Genomic DNA, 18,770 nt, shown 5'->3' with positions numbered 1-18,770 from the left:
GTGTACCCTAGGGAGGTTAGTATAGTCTTTACAAAGGTCAGGTGCTTGAGCAGCTTTTCCTGGCTGTCTGCCTGAATAAGGCAGTCGTCCAAGTATGGGTAAATATGAATATTTCTTTGTCTGCAAAAAGCAATGGCCGGAGCCAGACATTTTGTGAAAACTCTGGGAACAGTACATAAGCCAAAAAGAAGCACAGAGAACTGAAAGTGATGAGATCCTGCCCTGAAGCCGAGATATTTCCTGCATGATTCCTTGACAGGAATGTGGAGGTAGGCCTCTTTTAGATCTAAGGTGGCTAGCCAAGCGTCCTTGGACAGCATGGGGAGCAGCTGCTGCAGGGTGAGCATTTTGAATTTTGCGATCACCAGGAAGGTGTTTAGAATGGATAGATCGAGGATGGGGTGCCAAGTACCCTCTTTTCTGGGCACCAGAAAAAGTCTGGAGTAGAAGCCTTGGCCTGTTATGCAGGAACGTGCTCCACTGCTCTGAGAGAGCAGGGAAAGGATTTGCTTTTGAGCCTTTGCCCACTGATTTGGTGGTAGATATGGGAACCCTTTTGGGGTTGGAAGGGTATGGAAAGAAAATTTGTATCCCTGAGACAATGTTCAGCACCCATTGGTCCTTGGTAATGGTGGCCCAGGTGCTTGAGTGAAATGAGAGCTTTCCTCCTAGGGGTAGTGAAGGTGGACAGAGGGGGGAGATGGAGGAGGTGAATCACTGTGGGTTCTTACTATAAGGGGGTGGCTTAGAACTCCCTGGTTTTGAAGTGGAGGTAGTCCACTGCTTACATCTCTGTATTCCCTGTGGCTGCTGTCTGGGGAGTCTGTTTCCATGGGGTCTAGGCTGGGCTGGTTTACTTGGAGCAGGAAAGGACCAGTACTTGGAGGGACAATGCCTGCTCAACCTAGGGGGCTGGACTTGTAAGAAATCCTTAACTGTTTGCACAGATTTTGCTTTTTCTTCCATCTTTTTTAAGACATCTTCTGCTTTAGTGCCAAATAAGTTATCTTTGTGAAAGGGGCCATCCAACAATTTAGATTTGACATGGTCTGGCAGGGGGTGTTCCTTAAGCCATGCATGTCTTCTAACGACAGATCCAGTGATTGCTGTCCTGCAAAAAGCTTCTAGGGTGTCAAAACCACAGTGCAAAGTGTGCTTAGTTACTTGGCTTGCAAAATGCATGAAGTCTTGTAAATCTTTAGATTCTGCCCAAGAAGGAAAGGAAGACATTTTTTGTTTAAGGAGTTCCAATTGTGTGAGTCAGGGACTCTCTAGTGCCCGTCTGGTTTTCTGGGAGCATGAGGTAGGGCGTCAGGAGTTGAGCTGGATTCAAGGAAAACATCATCCACAACATCCAGGACAGGGGGGGGAATTACCAAGGGTCTGTGTTGCGGAAGATCTAGGAATTCCCAGAGTCTCTTTTTAGACTGTGGGTAGTCCTGACTCTCCCATTGGAAGTGCTCCCTTAAAAGTATGCAGGGTTTCCCCAAAAGAAAAATCCTCTGGGGGAGAGGTTGAAGGAACCGAGTCCTCTGCATCAGAATCCTCATAAGTGGAGAGGGGTTGCATGTCTTCATAGTCAGATGCATCAGACTCATGTGACTCTTGTTCAGACAAAACTACAGGGGACAAATCTCTTTTCCTTTTTGAGGGGGTAGCTTGGCTTCCCCTGATCAGCATGATAAGGTCTTCCGTCATTTTAAGCATTTGAGACTGAGGCAAAGTAGCAGGCACCAGAGAGTGGGTCGTCGGTTTTTTTGGTGTAGTTCTAACCCTGGGCCTAAGAAATGCTTTCATTTTTGAAAGAACGGTAGTTGCGAAAGAAGACACTGGTTTGTATTGAGATTCGGTAGTGTGAAGGGCTTCCTCGGAAGCTGGTGCCTGCTCAGTGCCTCCAGACCCATCCAAGGTAGAGACGACCGCAGGATCCTTAGTCAAAGAAGAGTTTTGCGGCATACCAGACTCAGAAAGGGTCTCGGTAGCAACCTGTGAAGCAAATGAAGTGGGCATCAGGGGCTGCGAAAGCACCTCACTGAGTACTGGAGGACTGAAGACTAGCTTAACGGAAGTGTCGGTAGGTCTAGACCTGTGCGGTCTGTCTCTGTCATTATCTATATGTTTTTTTTTGGTAGATCTGCTGTCGGATGGCTTACCGAAGCCATATCGGAATTTGAGGACCGTAAACGAAAATATCTGGCTACAATAAGGGCCCGATGACACACAGTTCTGGAGTTGAACAAAGCACAGAAGCGACAACGGGGAACATAGTGGTCTGGGCCTAAACAAGTGACGCAGTAAGAGTGGAAGTCTCGGTGTGATATTTGCTTTCCACAGGCAAGACAATTGTTAACTTTTTTCTGACACCAGTTATTGCAAGAATAAAAGGATCCCTAACAGGCTACTTAGCTTTAGAAGACTTCAACTCAGACGAAAACTCTGGTAACGACTGACAGGTACTCATGCAAACTGCCTCTGCTTTGGTCTCCACGGCAAGAGAGTAATGTAATGGTGTCGGCTGCCTTACTTTATACTACTGACAACCTGACGTCAGTCCTCAAGCAACAGCAACCGACGCAGAAATGTAAGCCTCTGGTATTCGGGACGGTCGAGGGCTACCCTGGCAGGGATAACCCAAATGTGATCGCTGCAACAGTGAAACATGAAGAACATCCACCATCTATAGAGTAACTAACTGCATTGCAATAGCATTACAAATCAAAAACATTACATTACAACTTATTTACTAAACACCAGATGCATTTTTACTTGTTCTTGGAAGGTAAGATATATGCTTCTTTCTTTTACTTACTGTTCTGGAAAGAACTGCCACAGGCAGAAGGTAGTGCAATGTTCAAACTATATGACATGCGTCACAAAGGGTATCAGGGTAAAGACAAAGTATTTTATACTATACCATGAGGGTCACAAACATTATCAAGTTAAAAATAAATGATGAAATCTAGAAGTATTATCATCAAAAAGAATTATGAATGACATCCTACCTTTTCTGCGGTGCGATTCCAGACAGTAACATTGTGTCCTGTCTTTAGCAGGTTTGAAACAATGCCACTGCCCATCAAGCCTAGCCCCAGAAAACCGATCCTGAGAAAGAAAACAGCACATCATGAATATAGTATGCACAAACTGATGCAAAGTATGACAACTGCTGGTAAATTACAACAAAGCGAAAGGATTAGTTTCCAGAGACCATTCCTATATGACCTTATGGCAACTAGAATGCCTCCCACACATTTATACCACCTACTGTACAGGAAGGTACAAAAGATAGATGTGTCTTGATTTACATAAAACAAATGCATCTTAAAGCTGGAAAAAGCACTATGAGGGGCTTAAGGTTCTCCAAAGTCTCATTCCATACACTTGCAAGCTACAGGTCACCATCTAAGACTCAGGAAACCCATAACACATACTTGAACATATGGGAGACACTTCCCATTCAACCTAACACCCTATTCATGGGTGACTACCTCACTATAAACTGGAGATTGCACAGGACTCCAAATATGCTGGTCCAGAGATTCCTAGACTTTAACACAAATACCCTGGACTAGCTAAGTCCAGGTAATTGCTAGAGGGGCTAACATCCTGGGCATGGTCCTCACAAATGTGGGAGAATGTTGTAACCCTCCACCTCCACCCATACAAGTCCTCTCTGTTCGGGTTGGACCATAAAGCAGTCTCCTTTAAAATAAATAAAACCCAGGACCCCAGCTACCACTGGAACATTTAGGAAGTATTTTAAGGCAAACTTCCTACTATTAACTAACATTCCAACAAAATATTAAGCCCCTCAAAACCTTGAAAACACCGCTGCCTATGTGGAATTGTTAACATGATTGCATAGTGTTTCTGTGAACAGCTACATGGATACAGAGTCATAAAATATCAAGATTTGCAGGCAGAAATGAGAGCAACGTGGAAGAAAGATACCCAGACAGTTCTAATAGTAGCAGGAGCAACGGTCTTATAAAAAAAAAATCTACAATCGTATTTAGACGTGTTACCAATACATGTAACCCCATACAAATTGCAGGAGTCGTCATTACTGGGCACACTGTGGGTGCTGCAAAGAGCACTTCTGGCTGACATCAAAAACTGAAACAATACTAATTTCATGAACTTTAATTGTACTTCGACTTAGGAATGGAGTCCATTCCAGTCGTGGTATTAGAAACACAAAAGACTTGGAGAAATTAAAACAAACCATACAGCTGTACCTGCTTGGAACAAGCAGAGGACAAATCATTCTGGTAGAATCCCAACATCAGTAGGTTATATAAGAAAAGGAAGAAACATAATGGCAAAAATTAGTGCAATGATCAGCAGGATAAAAAATCCTTCAGCAATCTAAACAACTCAGAGGGCTTACCAAGTCTACCAAAGTCAAATTTGAGGTAAAATAAATCCTCCCAGGTCAAGGAAAATCACAAGGCTTTCTTCGGCCAAGTTTGCAATCTCAAAGGTAGTACACAACTATGCGCCAAACTAGTAGTAAATGGAGCCACCTACACTAAACCCCAAAATAAAGTAAAGCTGCTGGCAAACAAACTCCAATTTTATCCTCCTCGCCCCTCAGACACTCCTCATGAAATACCACCGAACATAACTCCCCCAACTATCACAAGGGTACATGTTCTCAGTGCACTCTCCAATACAATCACCACCACATCGATAGACCTCAAATAATACCCCAGGATGACTCCTTAATAATATGAAACTTGACATATCAGGACCACTAGAATCACTATTTACCTGTAGCCTTCAGACAGGCATTTTGCCAAGTGAATTGAAGACAAAGTACAGTTTTGTACCTACCATAAATGTAGATGTTCGAGGATTCCCTTGCTGCAGTCCTGACAATTGGTGGGTCCGTCGTCCGTCCCAGTCGGCCGAATACCCCAGTAGCCGTCGTCATGGCGCTCGTAGGGGGCGTCGACGCTCTTTTAGTACGTCAGCCAGTGATGCGCATGACGGTCAGTCTTTTGCCCAGATGTCAGAAGAAGAAGAAGAACCAAAAAAGACAAAAAAAACCTGCAAACAAAACAAAAAAACATGTACAATATATATATATATAATATAATAAAAAATAATATATACACAACTCACCTACAAACACAGGAGGGAAGGAGGAGGGAGGAGACTGGTAGGAGACTCGAACATCTACATCTATGGTACATTTTAAACTACTAAACATCTACATTCTTCGGCTTCACTTGTCTTCTTGCTGCCAGTAATTAGAAGCAGAGGTCAGGGCTGGCAAATTAAGGGTAAGGGGCAAAAGCAAAAACTGACAACATGCCTTGTAAAACAAAAGTACAGCTGTGGCAAAACCAGCTCTAGTCTTAGCTAGAGTATATGCCCATGCCTAGAAAAAGAACTCCAGAACCAAGTAAGCAATGCCTAGAAGTTCCTTACCATGCCCCCCTAGTGAAATGCTGCTGAAGTGGCAGTAGCCCCCCCCCTGGAGCCTCTGGAAGTGGCATGAAACCTAGAAAAATAAATGCTAATGCAAAAAATGCAATGCAAAAAGAAATTTCTGATACAAAAATTTGATGCAAATGCTTAATCCAAAGTGAACTTAAAAGCAAAAGAAACAAGTAAAACAAAAGAAACTGTAAAATCTTGAATAAAATAATTGCCTGTGTACTGCTAAAGTGTGCAATCTAATTGCTGCAAAATCTTTTTTAATTATTTTGAATCTAAAATAATATTAGTTTAATGGAAAGCACTAGGAGAAACCAAAGAAAACACCTGCAAATAAAAGCCAGGATATACCCTGTCTGCATGATAAAATTAAAGGGTAAGCCTAGATATAGGGCTGCAACTCAGACACTCTCTTGGGCCAATATCAAAAAAACTCTTAAAAGCGAAACAAATAAAACAATACAGCAGTAGCAAACAAAAAAAGCAGTAAAAAGGTTGTAAAATTCTCATTTTGCACAAGCAAATTAACAAAACAGCTGGAATTGGGAGCTCAGGGTGGGGGTCTTGAGAAGTTTGCTCCTTATCAAAAGCCCTCTAGAAACTGCTTGAACAAAGGATCTGGGTGAGAAAGAATACCAAGCATGGAAATAAGAAACTGATATTGCAGATGGATGCTTAAAACAAAGAAGAAGCACAAAATTAATGAATATTCAAAATTGAATTCTGAAACTTCCACACTCAATTTAGGCTCAAAAATCTCCAAATCTCTCTTCCATAGCAAAATAAAATCTCTTCCATTTTTCATGACACTCTCTAGTACTTCCATTTGAATCCTCCAATATAAAAATTTAGAAAAACTTGTTGGGAGAGACAGACCTACCATAGCTCAACACTGAGCAGATGGAACATGAGATGAGAGAGATGAGGAGAGAGAGAGAGATGAAAGATGATGACAGATGACATGAGAGAGTGAGAATCAGAGGTAAGAGGCTTGACAGGCTTTCTTACAAGACTCCTTAGGATGCTTGGCCTGTCCTGAGCTAGGTTAAAGGCCATTGGCCCTTCCTTTCCAAACTGGGAAGGCATGAATTATTTGTGAGTTGTAGAGAAGAAAGAGAGGTGCAATAGAGGGCGAGAGAAGGTTTTTTTGAAGAGCTAACAGAGCATCCACTTTCCAAGCTGTGTGATGAGACCCTTTACTTTGGAATTCCATACATGAGGGTTTTTTTGTGGGGAGAATCTTATTTGAGTTCTGGGACACCATGACCAGCGAAATGATGAAATGTAGAAGATCCAGTTTCCCTCTTGCAGAAACCTCCCCTGAATACATCTGCTAGAGTGCATGCAGAAACCTGGACTGAATGCTGCCTTACTGTGCTGCTAGAGTGAAGAATCTGCTTAATACATTGTGCCATAAAATCTGTGCTGCGAAGAAGTGAAAGTGTTCCCCATTGATGTACCACATGACAGTTGTGTTGTCTGTCATAATTGACACTCTGTGTGAAGTAAGGCCCTGTGTAGAAGTGACTCGTAGATGCTGATCAATGCACTGTGGACTGCTAACATCTCCTTGATCATTGCCATGGAATGCCTGGCAGTGTCTTTGATCTGTGTCATGTATCCATGGTCGTCTGCCAGGCAGCAGTGTCCTAGGCATCTGTCGTTAAAATCTGACCAGATTTCACTTGTTTTCAGAGAGATTCCCTTTTAGTATTGTTTGACCAATTCCGCACCACAGAATTCCTTTTGAGTAAGGCAAGGTATTATTTTCCCAGTGTTTCCCTTGTCTTGCAGTGCTGTGTCCATACATTTTGGATACCCATGCAGCTTTCTGCTATGCAGTTTTGAATTTAAGTCAGCACCGAACTGAAGTGCCATGAACCCTAATTTGAGAAGGACTGTCGTGCAGCAGGCTCCGGCACTGATGAGATAGTTGAAGGAGAAAGAAAGGCAGACTTCTGCTGTATTCAGTCTAAAGGATCATCCTTGCAGCTTAGAGAGGTCACAGAAAGACCTAGGCATTCGCTCACAGAATACTACTGGACTTTTTTTTGTTGAGGGTTGTAAGGCTATCTAGCTGAAATATGGTAGTGGGTATTTTGAGATGTAGACTGGTCTTGTCTTGTACAGGACCCAGAATGGGCAGCATTCACAAGATAAATCTAAATGCCTATGCCTGCTAGCCTTGAGACCCAACTGAGAGGGAAGCAGAATTGAAATCTCAGCAGAGTAGACAAGTCGCCTGCATAGAAGAGATGGGAATGCCTTATGGAACCAGTACATAGATCACTGGAGCCGTGACTTTTGTTTATACCAGAGATCCGATAATTTCTTCCAGTCTAATTTCTGCTACTATCCAGTGATCTAGATAATTCAAAACCAATGATACTTTTAAATTCTTTGAATTGATCTTGAACTTCCAGAGTAATGTTGAGGATAGATAAATCCAACCATTTGGTGGACTGTCCCCACTAGAGGTACTACTTGCATTGTGAGCTGAATAGCACTCTGGAGGCCCCTATCTTTTGTGTTGGAGGAACTTGCCTTGGGTGGAGGAGACTTGTCTTGTGAGAAACTTTTTGAATGACTTCCTTCTTGAGTAAAAGGTACCCAAACTTTCTGCCTTTGGTGCTTAAATGATAGTGAAATTGAATCTGTAACTGAGAGGAAAGCTTGAAGGCTTCAGGCGAAAACTGTGGCAAAAGAAACTCTGGCATGCCTTTGAAAGGAGTCACAACCAAATGAATAAAATCTGAGCCCGTGATGCAGAGCAAAAAGGAGCTGAATCTGGAGACTGTGAGACCCTACACTAGGGGAACTGAGCCCTCTAACTCTCCACCACTGAGGAGCTGCCTCTAGCAGAGTCCAGCCCTAGCTTAAACCCCTGGTCTGCCTACCATACCTATTAAAGGACCATCCCCCGCCCCTCATCAGCACAGACTTTCCAAAACTGTCTGGACTAGCTACCAATTGGCCCTTGAATGACATGCAAAATCTTTAATAGATCTGAACCTACTACAATGCACAATGCAATTCCTAAAAACCATGCTTCAACACGAAGAAACCAAAAAACCAGCATCAACAAACAACCAAAATCTTGGTCAAAATCAAAAGCATTCAGAAAACATGTTAAACCAGACATATGCTACTCCATGAAGAACGTCCACTCAAGCAGCCACCACTGTAAAGGAGCAACACCCACACTGGTCTTACCATCCAAACAAAGCATCCACCTTCAACAAAATAATTCAACCTTTAACAGAAAAGAAAGCAGCAACCTTCATCTCCACCTTAAATTTTTCAAAAGAACAATTCTGATATTTCTTAGACTGAAATTGGTGAAAGGCCTACCAAATTTTATGCCTCTTAGAATCACACCTTTAAGCCCTTGCCTCCTGGCTAGAGTTCTCCAGAACAATCTTTCAGAGATTTTTACTATCAGAAGCTCCTAGAAACGGAGGCATGGAAAGATCTGTAGCCAATCCCCTTTCTCTTACACCCTTCACTGAATGAATAATTTCTTAGCTAAGGGCAACACATTGCCAGCAGGAGGCAAGGAATCAGGGTTCAGAGAAGCCTCTGCAATTCAAAACATCCTCTCTTTCACCCTTTTCTAAAGTTCTCCCTCAGGAGGCTCACTCTAACAAGAAACCTCAATCAACACAGGAGTCAGAAAGGAGAATCAGAGTTCAGAGATCATCCACAGAAAGTGCAAAGCCTCTTGAGTCAGAGTAATCTCCACTCAAAGAACTGTGAAAACCCTCGGGGAAAAAAAAGATCCTGTTGAAGCCTAAGTAAAAATCCTCAAATCTTTGCCTGTCTTATCATCTGCCTCACTGAAGGAAGAGCCTAAAAACTAAAATCAAAAAACTGTTCCAACCTCTTGCCTCTTATCAGGTGGCCCTAATCAGAAGGAGAATCTAAAACAAAAATCCTCTGTAAGACACAGATTACCTTACCTGCCCCCAGGAGGAGAAGAACTATCCTGAGAAGCAAGCTCCCTCCAGCTTACCTCCTGAGGGAAGCTTTGGCAGCAGACAGTATAATCTCCTCTAAAAGAGAGTTAAGCACAAGAATCTTAGGAGAAGCTCCCCCCCTCTTAGGACCTCCCCCACTGAGGCCTGTTCCTCCTCCCTAGACTTCACTGCCTTGGCAGAGCGCCAGACAAAACCATAAAGGCCTCCTCCAAAACGAAGCTATAGAGCGACTGATCAGCCCCCCCGCCGGTTCCTCACACTTCCCTTCACTGTACACCCTGTAAAAGTTCCAGGCCTCTTAAGGCGCCCATTCGGACATTGGAAAACCTCCCCCCCAAAGAAAAAAAGCAATGTCCACGCCTTATTATAATACATCACTCACCCCTTATTAGCACAGTTACAAAACCAGCTAAGTTCTGAGCATCGGCCGAAATCCCAGGCCTAAACAAAACACAAATGTCCTAAAATCTCAAACTAGGCCACATCTTCTGACTCTCTTAACTTGAAACTGCACCATCGGGAAAATACTATTAAAAGAAAAACAAAAATGCTCCCAACTAAACTGAAAACTGACTAATGTTTGCGGTCGGACGCTCGGCGACGAAAATCTCAAACTGAAACTCGGACGCGCCACATTTCTCTCTCTCCTATACGCTGAAGCGCAAGAAAAAAATCTGGGCGGTGACATTGCGATTAGTACCCTGGGAACGTAAATGTTAACTCTCTGTTCAAGGGCAGGCCATCTACAGGCTCCAGTAACTAGCGTCCCAAACGTCTGAACAGCCTCGTATGCAAACTCATGGAAAGAACGGTCCTGGAAATGATGAACAATGACATAGAAAACCTTCATATGTTGGATCCTACCCAGTTTGATTAGGTCAAGGGCAGATCCTGCCTACTCAACCTAGTGGGCATCTTCGAGAAGGTCACCAAGCAACAGATAAGGGCAAAAAGGTGTAAACTGCCTACCATGTCCTGGTCAAAGCATTTGACACAATGTCCCACTTGGGTACTGTAGACAAACTCAAGAAATGAAATATAACCCCCTATTGTCAACTATACAGAACCCAAGAAGTTACGATGGGAGAATCTGCCTCCACAAAGAGACTGGTCACTAATGGAGTCCCTCGGGGTTCTCTCCTTTTTGGCATCTATTTCCCTGAAGTCCAGGCCAACATGCAGTCAACGTTCTCCGCCAAAAGACACAAATACCCTCCAAGAACGTCTGACACAGACTAAACTTGTGCCAGAAAGTACAGTTGTGTACACTTACCATAAATGTAAATGTTCGAGGGTATTCACTGTGGCAGTCATTACATTTGGGTAATCTGCTGGCAGGTTGCGGACGGTCAGTCGGGCTGATTAACAAAGTCTTGGGTCTGGCATCCGTTGCTGTCCCTACTTCCATGACGTCAGGGGTATAAAACATGCAGCCAACGCCATTGCCCCCAAATGGTGAGCAAATTATATACATATATATATATATATATATATATATATATAAATATATATATATATATATATAAATATATATATATAAATATATATATATAAATATAAATATATATACACATATAATTAAAACACAAAAATATACCTCCAAACAAAAGCAAATACACCAAAAAGGCTTTTAAGCATAATAAAAGAAAAAAAGGTATAGTAAAAGAAAAACAGGGGCTGGAGGAGGTAACAGGACTGCAACAGTGAATACACTCGAACATCTACATTTATGGTAAGTGTACACAACTGTACTATGTTCATCGTGTTTCACTGCTGCAGTCATTACATTTGGGTAGATTCCCAAAGCTAAGGTTGGGAGGATGGATTTATACAGCATTAGGACCAGCTATAAGGCCCTGCAAAACAGCAGTGGCAAAGCCAGCTCTGGATTTAGAAAAAAATGGTAAATGATAGTGCCTGGTGAAAGTATGAACTGAACTCCAGGTAGGAGCTTCCAGAACATCCTTGGTAGGAACACCTCTGAGAAAGGCTGCTGAAGTAGATGCAGCCCAGGTGGAATGAGATCTGATCCCCTGGGGAATAGGTTTTCCATGGTGCTTATAACGGAAATGAATACAATGGCTTATCCACTTAGAAATGGTTTGCTTTGAAATAGCCTTCCCCTCTGACCCTGCAGCAAATGCTACCATCAGTTGTTCAGATTTTCTTCGAGATTTAGTCCTGTCCAAGTAAAATCTAAGTTGTCTGTGTACATCCAATGAATGCACAATCCGCTCTTCCTTGTTCTGTGGATTGGGAAAGAAAGTTGGCAAATGAATGGACTGATTAAGAGCCACACTGGATACCACCTTGGGCATGAATGATGGACTGGTCCTGAGTGACGCCCTGTCCGCCTGAAAGATGATGAAAGGCTCCACTGCCATAAGGGCCTGTAATTCAGAAATCCTTCTAGCTGAAGTGATTGCTAAAAGGAAGGCTGTTTTCCAGAAAATATATTTTAAGTCTGCAGTAGCAGCTGGCTCGAAAGGAGGTAGAGTGAGTTTCTCCAATACAAAGTTAAAGGTCCCAGGCAGGGGTTGGAGCTCTCCTGGGTGGTCTCAAGTTTTTGGCTCCTCTGAGATACTGCTTTAGAAGAGGATGAGAGAAGGGGGGGGGGGTCTGTGTTGTAATGAGATGAAATGGCGGAGGCATGGATTTTTATGGGAGAAAAAGACACATCCTTGTGAAGCATCTCAGTTAATGATTGCAAAATCTAAGGTAAATTGGGCACTCCTGTGCTCATCCCTTAAGAGTGATTCCAGGCACAGAATCTTTTCCATTTGTCAGCATAAGATTTTCTAGTAGTAGCTCTTCTCACCTCCAAAATGACATCCATCACAGATTTGCTGAAGGATGCTAAGGGTGAATTTAAGTGATTAGACAAGCTGCAAGATTCAATGTTTGGAGATGAGGGTGCAGAAATTGGTTCTCCTGCTGAGACGGTAAGGAAGGCGTCTGAGGCAGGTGCCACGGAGAAATGTGTGACACAATGCGCAGAAGTGGGTACCAGTGTTGGTGAGGCCAGTCTGGAGCAATCAAAATAATTTTTGGTTTGTCCTGTTTGACTTTTAGTAGAACTTTGCAGAGCAAAGGCAGAGGGGGAAAGGAATAGACGGACAGGTTTTTCCAGCTGAAGGACAGAGCATCCACTTTCCAGGCTTTTTTGTGATGAGTTCTTGTGCAAAATTTGTCCAACTGGTAGTTCTGGGGTGAGGCAAAAAGATCTAAGTCTGGGCTCCCCCATTTGCGTGTCAACATGTTGAAAATCCGTGGTTCCAGTTTCTATTCAAGACGGTCCATGAGATTTCTGCTTAGTTTGTCTGCCAGAACATTCTGCTTTCCTGGCAGGAATTGAGCTTGTAGTTGTACTTGGTAGCTCAAGGCCGTGTTCCACAATGCCATGGCTAGTCTGCAGAGGGGGTAGGAATGTGTACCTCCCTGCTTGTTTATGTACCACATAACTGTGGTGTTGTCCGCCTTTATCAGTGTTTGTCCTGGATGAAGACAGTCCTTAAAGGCTATCAGTGCATTCTGTACAGCTAGCATTTCTTTTTGATTGATAAGAAGGTGCATTTGATTTGGGCTCCATTTGCCCTGAATGCACTTCCCTGCCAGATGAGCCCCCCATGCATAGTTTGATGCGTCTGTAGTTAGGGTTTGGGCAGCAGAGGGTGGTGTGAATGGCAGTCCCTTGCTTTGTTGGCAGGCCTCTGCCAAGCATAGGAACTCTAGGCACAGGCAAGGTATGATGGGAATCATTGCTTCCAGGCTGTGACAATGTTGACTCCATAAACTTTTTAAGTACCACTGAAGTTTCCTCATATGCAGTCTTGCATACGGAATTAGAAGAATGCATGAGGCCATGAACCCCAAGGGTTGCAGTATTTGCCTTGCACATAGCAGGGTTTTTGTGGCCACCTGTTTGAAGTAGGTCACCAAATGAATCTGCTTTTCTGGCATAAGGAAAGTCATCTGGGCAGTTGTATTCAAGCTTGCACCCAGAAATGTAATTTTTTGAGAAGGTACCAGTTGAGATTTATTTTCATTTATGGTGTACCCTAGACAGGTTAGAAGTCTTTTTACAAACACCAGATGTTTTAGAAGAATGGCCTGGTTTTCTGCCTGAATTAGACAATCATCCAGGTATGGATACATCTGAATATTTCTTTGCCTGCAAAATGCAATTACTGGAGCCAGGCACTTTGTAAATACCCTGGGCACAGTAGACAAGCCAAAGGGCAGTGCAGAGAACTGATAATGCATGCAGCCTGCTTTGAAGCGTAGGTATCTTCTGCAAGATTCCCTGATTGGGATATGCAGGTAAGCCTCTTTTAGGTCGAGAACTGCCAACCAGGCATCCTTGCCTACCATAGGAAGTAAATGGTGAAGAGTCAGCATCTTGAATTTTGGAATGTCCAGAAAGGTGTTTAGAGTACACAGGTCCAGAACTGGAAGCCATGATTTGTCTTTTCTGTGCACCAGGAAAAGTCTGGAATAGAAACCTTGTCCCTTTTCCTTTTCTGGTACTAGTTGAACAGCCCCCCATGTTTAGAACGGAAAGTACTTGTTTCTGAGCCTCTGGCCCACTGATTTGGTGGCAGATCTGGCCACCCGCTTGGAGTTGGCAGTGTGTGGAAAAGAAATCTGTATCCGTGGAAGACTATATTTAAAACCCATTAGTCCTGGGTTATAAGTTGCCAGTTTCTTGAATGAAGAGCCAGTTTTTCCCCCAAAGGGGCGGCTAACAGGTAAGTGCTTGGTAATTTTAAAGGGAAGTCAATCAGACAGGTTGCCATAGGGTGGTGACTTGTTGTTTCCAGATTTGGAAGTGGAAGCATCCCATTGCTTAGTTCTAAAAGTCCCTTGGGACTGAAACCTGGTGCTTTTGGAATGTCTGGGTTTGGCTGTAGTGGCTCTGGAAGGAGCTGGAAAGGACCAGTTCTTAGTAGGCCAATGCCTACTAAATCTAGGAAATTGCACTTGTAAGAAATCTTTTACAATTTGCATAGATTTAGCTTTATCTTCCATCTTTTTTAGAATTTCTTCAGCTTTATTGCCAAATAGACGGTCCTGCTGCAAAGGAGCATCCAAAAGTTTTGCTTTAACATGATCAGGCAGATATTGCTCCTTAAGCCAAGCATGCCTTCTAAGCACAGACCGAGTAACGGCAGCCCTACAAGAGGCCTCTAAATAATCAAAACCACATTGCAAAGTATGTTTGCCAACTTGTTCAGGTGAATGCAATAAATCCTGCAAATCTTTATTCTCCACACACTCAGAAATCAACATAATTTTCTGTTTAAGCAGTCCCATGATATGCTGTTGATATTTTAACATATGAAATTGACAGTTTAAAACCCTAATTGCTAAGGTTGCAGAAGTATAAACCTTTTACCCCATCTATCCAGCACCCTGGAGTCTCTATCAGAAGGGGTAGGATTTTTGGTAGAAGCCTTAATGCCCTTGGGCCCCTGAGAAATGGTTTCAGGGTCCGCAATAGGATTCTTGAAAAGGAATTTGTGGGACTCAGAAACCCTGTAGTACCTTGTCTGGTTTGCTAGGGGCTGGAGGCAAGGAATCAGGGGCCATACTGGATTCTGAAAACATATCTAATACAGGAGGTATAGCCAAAGGCCTAAGCTGAGGAAGAAGGAGGAAATCCCTAAGCCTCTTTTTGGATTCAGAGAAATCCTGACTTTCCCAGTGGAAATGCTACCTTAAGGTATGTAAAGTTTCCCCAAAAGAGAAATCCTCAGGTGAAGAATCAGAGGGAATGGATTCCTCTGCATCAGAGTCCTCATAAGTAGGTATGGACAAATTCAGATCATTAGAAGAGTCAGAAGAAACAGAGTCCTGTTCAGAAGATTCAAATTCAATTCTAGGCCTCTTGGAAGGAGGGGGTTGACTACCCCTGATTAGAGTAATTAAATCTTCAGCCATTTTGATCATTTGTTTTTTAGGCATAGGGGCCTGAACATGTGACTTGGGAGTCAGTTTTTTAGACATAGATCGAGATTTAGGCCTTAACACTGAAGATGGAGTCAGTTTAATATGCAAGTCTGTAGGCCTGAAAACACCTGCAGAAGCCGGTGCCTGCTCAGCGGCTCCAGACCCATCCAAGGTAGAGACATCCGCGGGTTCCAAATGTGAAGCATCTCATGGCATACCGGACTCTGAATGGGTCTCAGTAGAGGCCTGCGAATCAGAAGTAGCGGGTATCAGGGGCTGCGAAAGAACCTCAATGAGTGCCGGTGAACTGGTGACTGGCTTAGAAGCGTTGTCGGCAGTTTTTGGACCTCAACAGCCTGTCTCTGTCTTTTTCTTTGTGTTTTTTTCTGGTAGTCAGATGGCTGACCAATGTAATTTCTGGATAATTAAACAGAGAACCGAAATATTTTGATGAAAAAATGTACCGAAGACGGATAGTGCGCTGATTAAATGAAGCACAAAACCGACAGCAAGGTACATCGTAGTCAGGGCCTAGGCAAGGAATACAGTACAATGAAAATCGTTATGAGGTATTTGCTTCCCACAAGTAATACAATTATTAACTTTTACTTACATTGGTAAGGAGCAAGAAAAAGTTTCCCCAACGGGGCACTTAGCTTTAAGTTGAAGACTTTGGTTCTGAAACTCGAAAACGAAAATTTCAGGAGTCAGCCAACAGGCACTTGCGAACTGCTTCTGCTTCGGGCACTGCGCAGCAAGAAAGACTGATGTAATGGCATCGGCTGCATGTTTTATACCCCTGACGACCTGATGTCATGGAAGAAGGGACAGCAACCGACGCAGGACCCAAGACTTTGTTAATCAGGCCAACTGAGGGCAACCTGCCAGCAGATTACCCAAATGTAATGACTGCAACAGTGAAACATGATGAACATCTATGGCCTAAACCTCAATGCTAAGAAATGAACAACAGTATCCTTTGGGAAGATGGCTAACCCTGGAAACCACCACATTGATAATACATCCCTAAGAGCAAACCCAGTAGTCCAGGACTTCAGAATGCATGTAGACAGAAGCCCGGCCTTTGACCATAATAGTTTCTATGGTAGTAAGGATGTGTTTAATAACTTACAAGCAAGGACATGGCATCCAAGTCCAAGGATGTCATCGTTCCACTATACCCAGACCAGTCACTGAATACAGCACTCCCTTTGGTATGAACCTGACCAGGCATATGCAACTGGAATGCCCACAGAGGTTTCTCACAAAAAATAATACATGGTGCAAATAACATGTCCTACATGGTCCACTTTAAGCCCTATCCCTATAGTCTGTCTCATACAGACTGCTGAGAGGCAATCTATACCTGGGTCTACAAGGCATCCTCTGATCCCACTCTAACCTACCTGCTGCACATCTGCAAAACAAATAGCATCAGAATTACTCAATCTATGGAACTAAACCTCATCTACGAAATAAACAGGACATAATGAAGGGACAGGTATGTCTCTCCAAGACCGCCTCTTCTCTACAGCAGGCTTCTCATCCATGTGAAGCAGAGTTTTTCCCTACCCTAATACAAGTGCAACTCAGAACAGTGTATGGGAATTGGAAATTTACCCTTGGTCTGGCAACTATGTCTCAGAGAGGCAGCCTGAAATGCTCGACGACTCAAGCCCAAGTCTACATACACCCCATAAAATACTCCCAAGAGTGCCAAAGCTTGTCAGATATATTTGAGAAGCATGGCTAGGCTTAAAACGGCCCCTAGGGTTGTTAGCCTAGCATACACTTATGAACACATTAGTAGGGAAGTGCCAATGCTCCTCTCATTCACCACTACCTGAAGCCCTTACTCTGTCCTTTACAGGTGGATAGAACTCCATAACACTTGTTTCAAAAACAAAAAAAACAAGTTCAACCACGCTTTAGTGTACAATAAAACACAGATTTAAATGGTTTCGGTCATCATTAAAAGGCAATATGTGCGACTTACAAGGTTAGTGACTGAGGAGGAAGTTTACTAGACAGAAGCCTTAGTGTTAGCCGATAAGTTTATGTCTCAAGGTTATCCCAGTACCTTAATTCAAAAGGTGAAGGAGGAAGTAGAAATAAAAAGAAAGGATTGCCAATTTAAACCATTACTCAGTACCTTAATTCAAAAGGTGAAGGAGGAAGTAGAAATAAAAAGAAAGGATTGCCAATTTACACCATTACTCAGGACAGATGGAGATGGAGAGGTGGTTTTGACAAACTAGACCATCAGAGGATAACGATTTTTTTGCATTCTTTTGTGATTACCTATAATGCCAAACATCATATTACTGAAATTTTGTAAAGGAACTGGAATTTATTTTGTTTTGAAGGCTACATTGACTCCTTGGGTACTGGGCCACAGGTTGTTTAGAGAAAAGGAAAACTATAAAACAATATTTGGAAAGTGAGATTAATATGATAACTCTTCTTACCCACAAACAGGCAGGGGACACACAGATGTGGGTTTTGTAAGCAATGCAACCACCTTTTAGTGGGGGAAAAAGGTTTTGGTCAACAAAATGTTGTTAAAGACACCATTTTACTGTGATTGCAATTCAAATGGTATTTGGCTTTATGTCAAGAATGTCCTTGTTTTTATGTAGGAAAGACCCAAAGGAAATTTCATGAACGTATATACAAACTCTTGTCAGATATCAGGAAACAATGTCAACAATTCCCTTGCAAAACATGTTTTAAAATTTCCTGATCATCATTTTGCAATTATGGGTATTGATAGAAGAGAAAATCCTAGAGGGGGCCATGGAGGGTTCTGCTTTAATATAAGGAATTGAGATGGCAAATTAAATTGAATGCATACAACTTTACAGGCCTGAATGAATGTGTTTCGATTAGTAGCATTTTTAAAACTTCGCTCTTATGAAGTGTTATAAATGATTTATTTCTTGTTTTTTTATTGTAGTGTGTACACTTATTTTGTATGTGAATGTGTCTGAAATAATGTGAATATGACGTATGTGAATGAGGGATTTTTATGAATGAAAACGTAGGATAAGTAGTGGTTTTTCTTGGCTATTTGACATCACGTGACTTTGTTTGGAGGGTATTTAAATTTGTTACAGAAGTTTATGAGGAAGTCTGTGGTACAAACGTGACAAAAGTGCTTACATTTATTAAATCTGTGTTTTACTGTTCACTAAAGCATGGCTGAACTCATTTTTTGTTTTTGCAGCAAGTGTTACGGAGTTTTGTGCTCGGTTCTGAGTTTAGTGGTTGTCATGTCCTTTACAGGTGCATGATCAGATACTGCAGTCAGATGTACTTCATTTCCCACAAGTAGACAAGCATGTTCCTGCATTATATAGTACTTGTTTAACTTAGTCCTATTCTTACACCTGTGGAACT

The 18,770-nt window shown here is 42.6% G+C and overlaps 1 protein-coding gene across 1 annotated transcript in view; it reads right to left on the bottom strand.

Annotated features, from left to right (window-relative positions):
• Positions 1 to 18,770, bottom strand: part of LOC122817312 (zinc finger BED domain-containing protein 5-like) — a 1,006,885-nt gene that overhangs the window by 276,212 nt on the left and 711,903 nt on the right. Inside the window, exon 7 of the mRNA XM_044090534.1 lies at positions 3,003 to 3,102. Coding sequence (XP_043946469.1) covers positions 3,003 to 3,102 — 100 coding nt within the window. The remainder of the gene's footprint in view (positions 1 to 3,002; positions 3,103 to 18,770) is intronic.

This window comes from Protopterus annectens, chromosome 12.part0 (genome assembly GCF_019279795.1).
Source record: "Protopterus annectens isolate FY-2018-M chromosome 12.part0, PAN1.0, whole genome shotgun sequence".
Taxonomy (NCBI): Eukaryota; Metazoa; Chordata; order Ceratodontiformes; family Protopteridae; genus Protopterus; species Protopterus annectens.
Note: the sequence above shows the minus strand (reverse complement) of the source record. Positions and strands in the feature narration are given on the sequence as shown.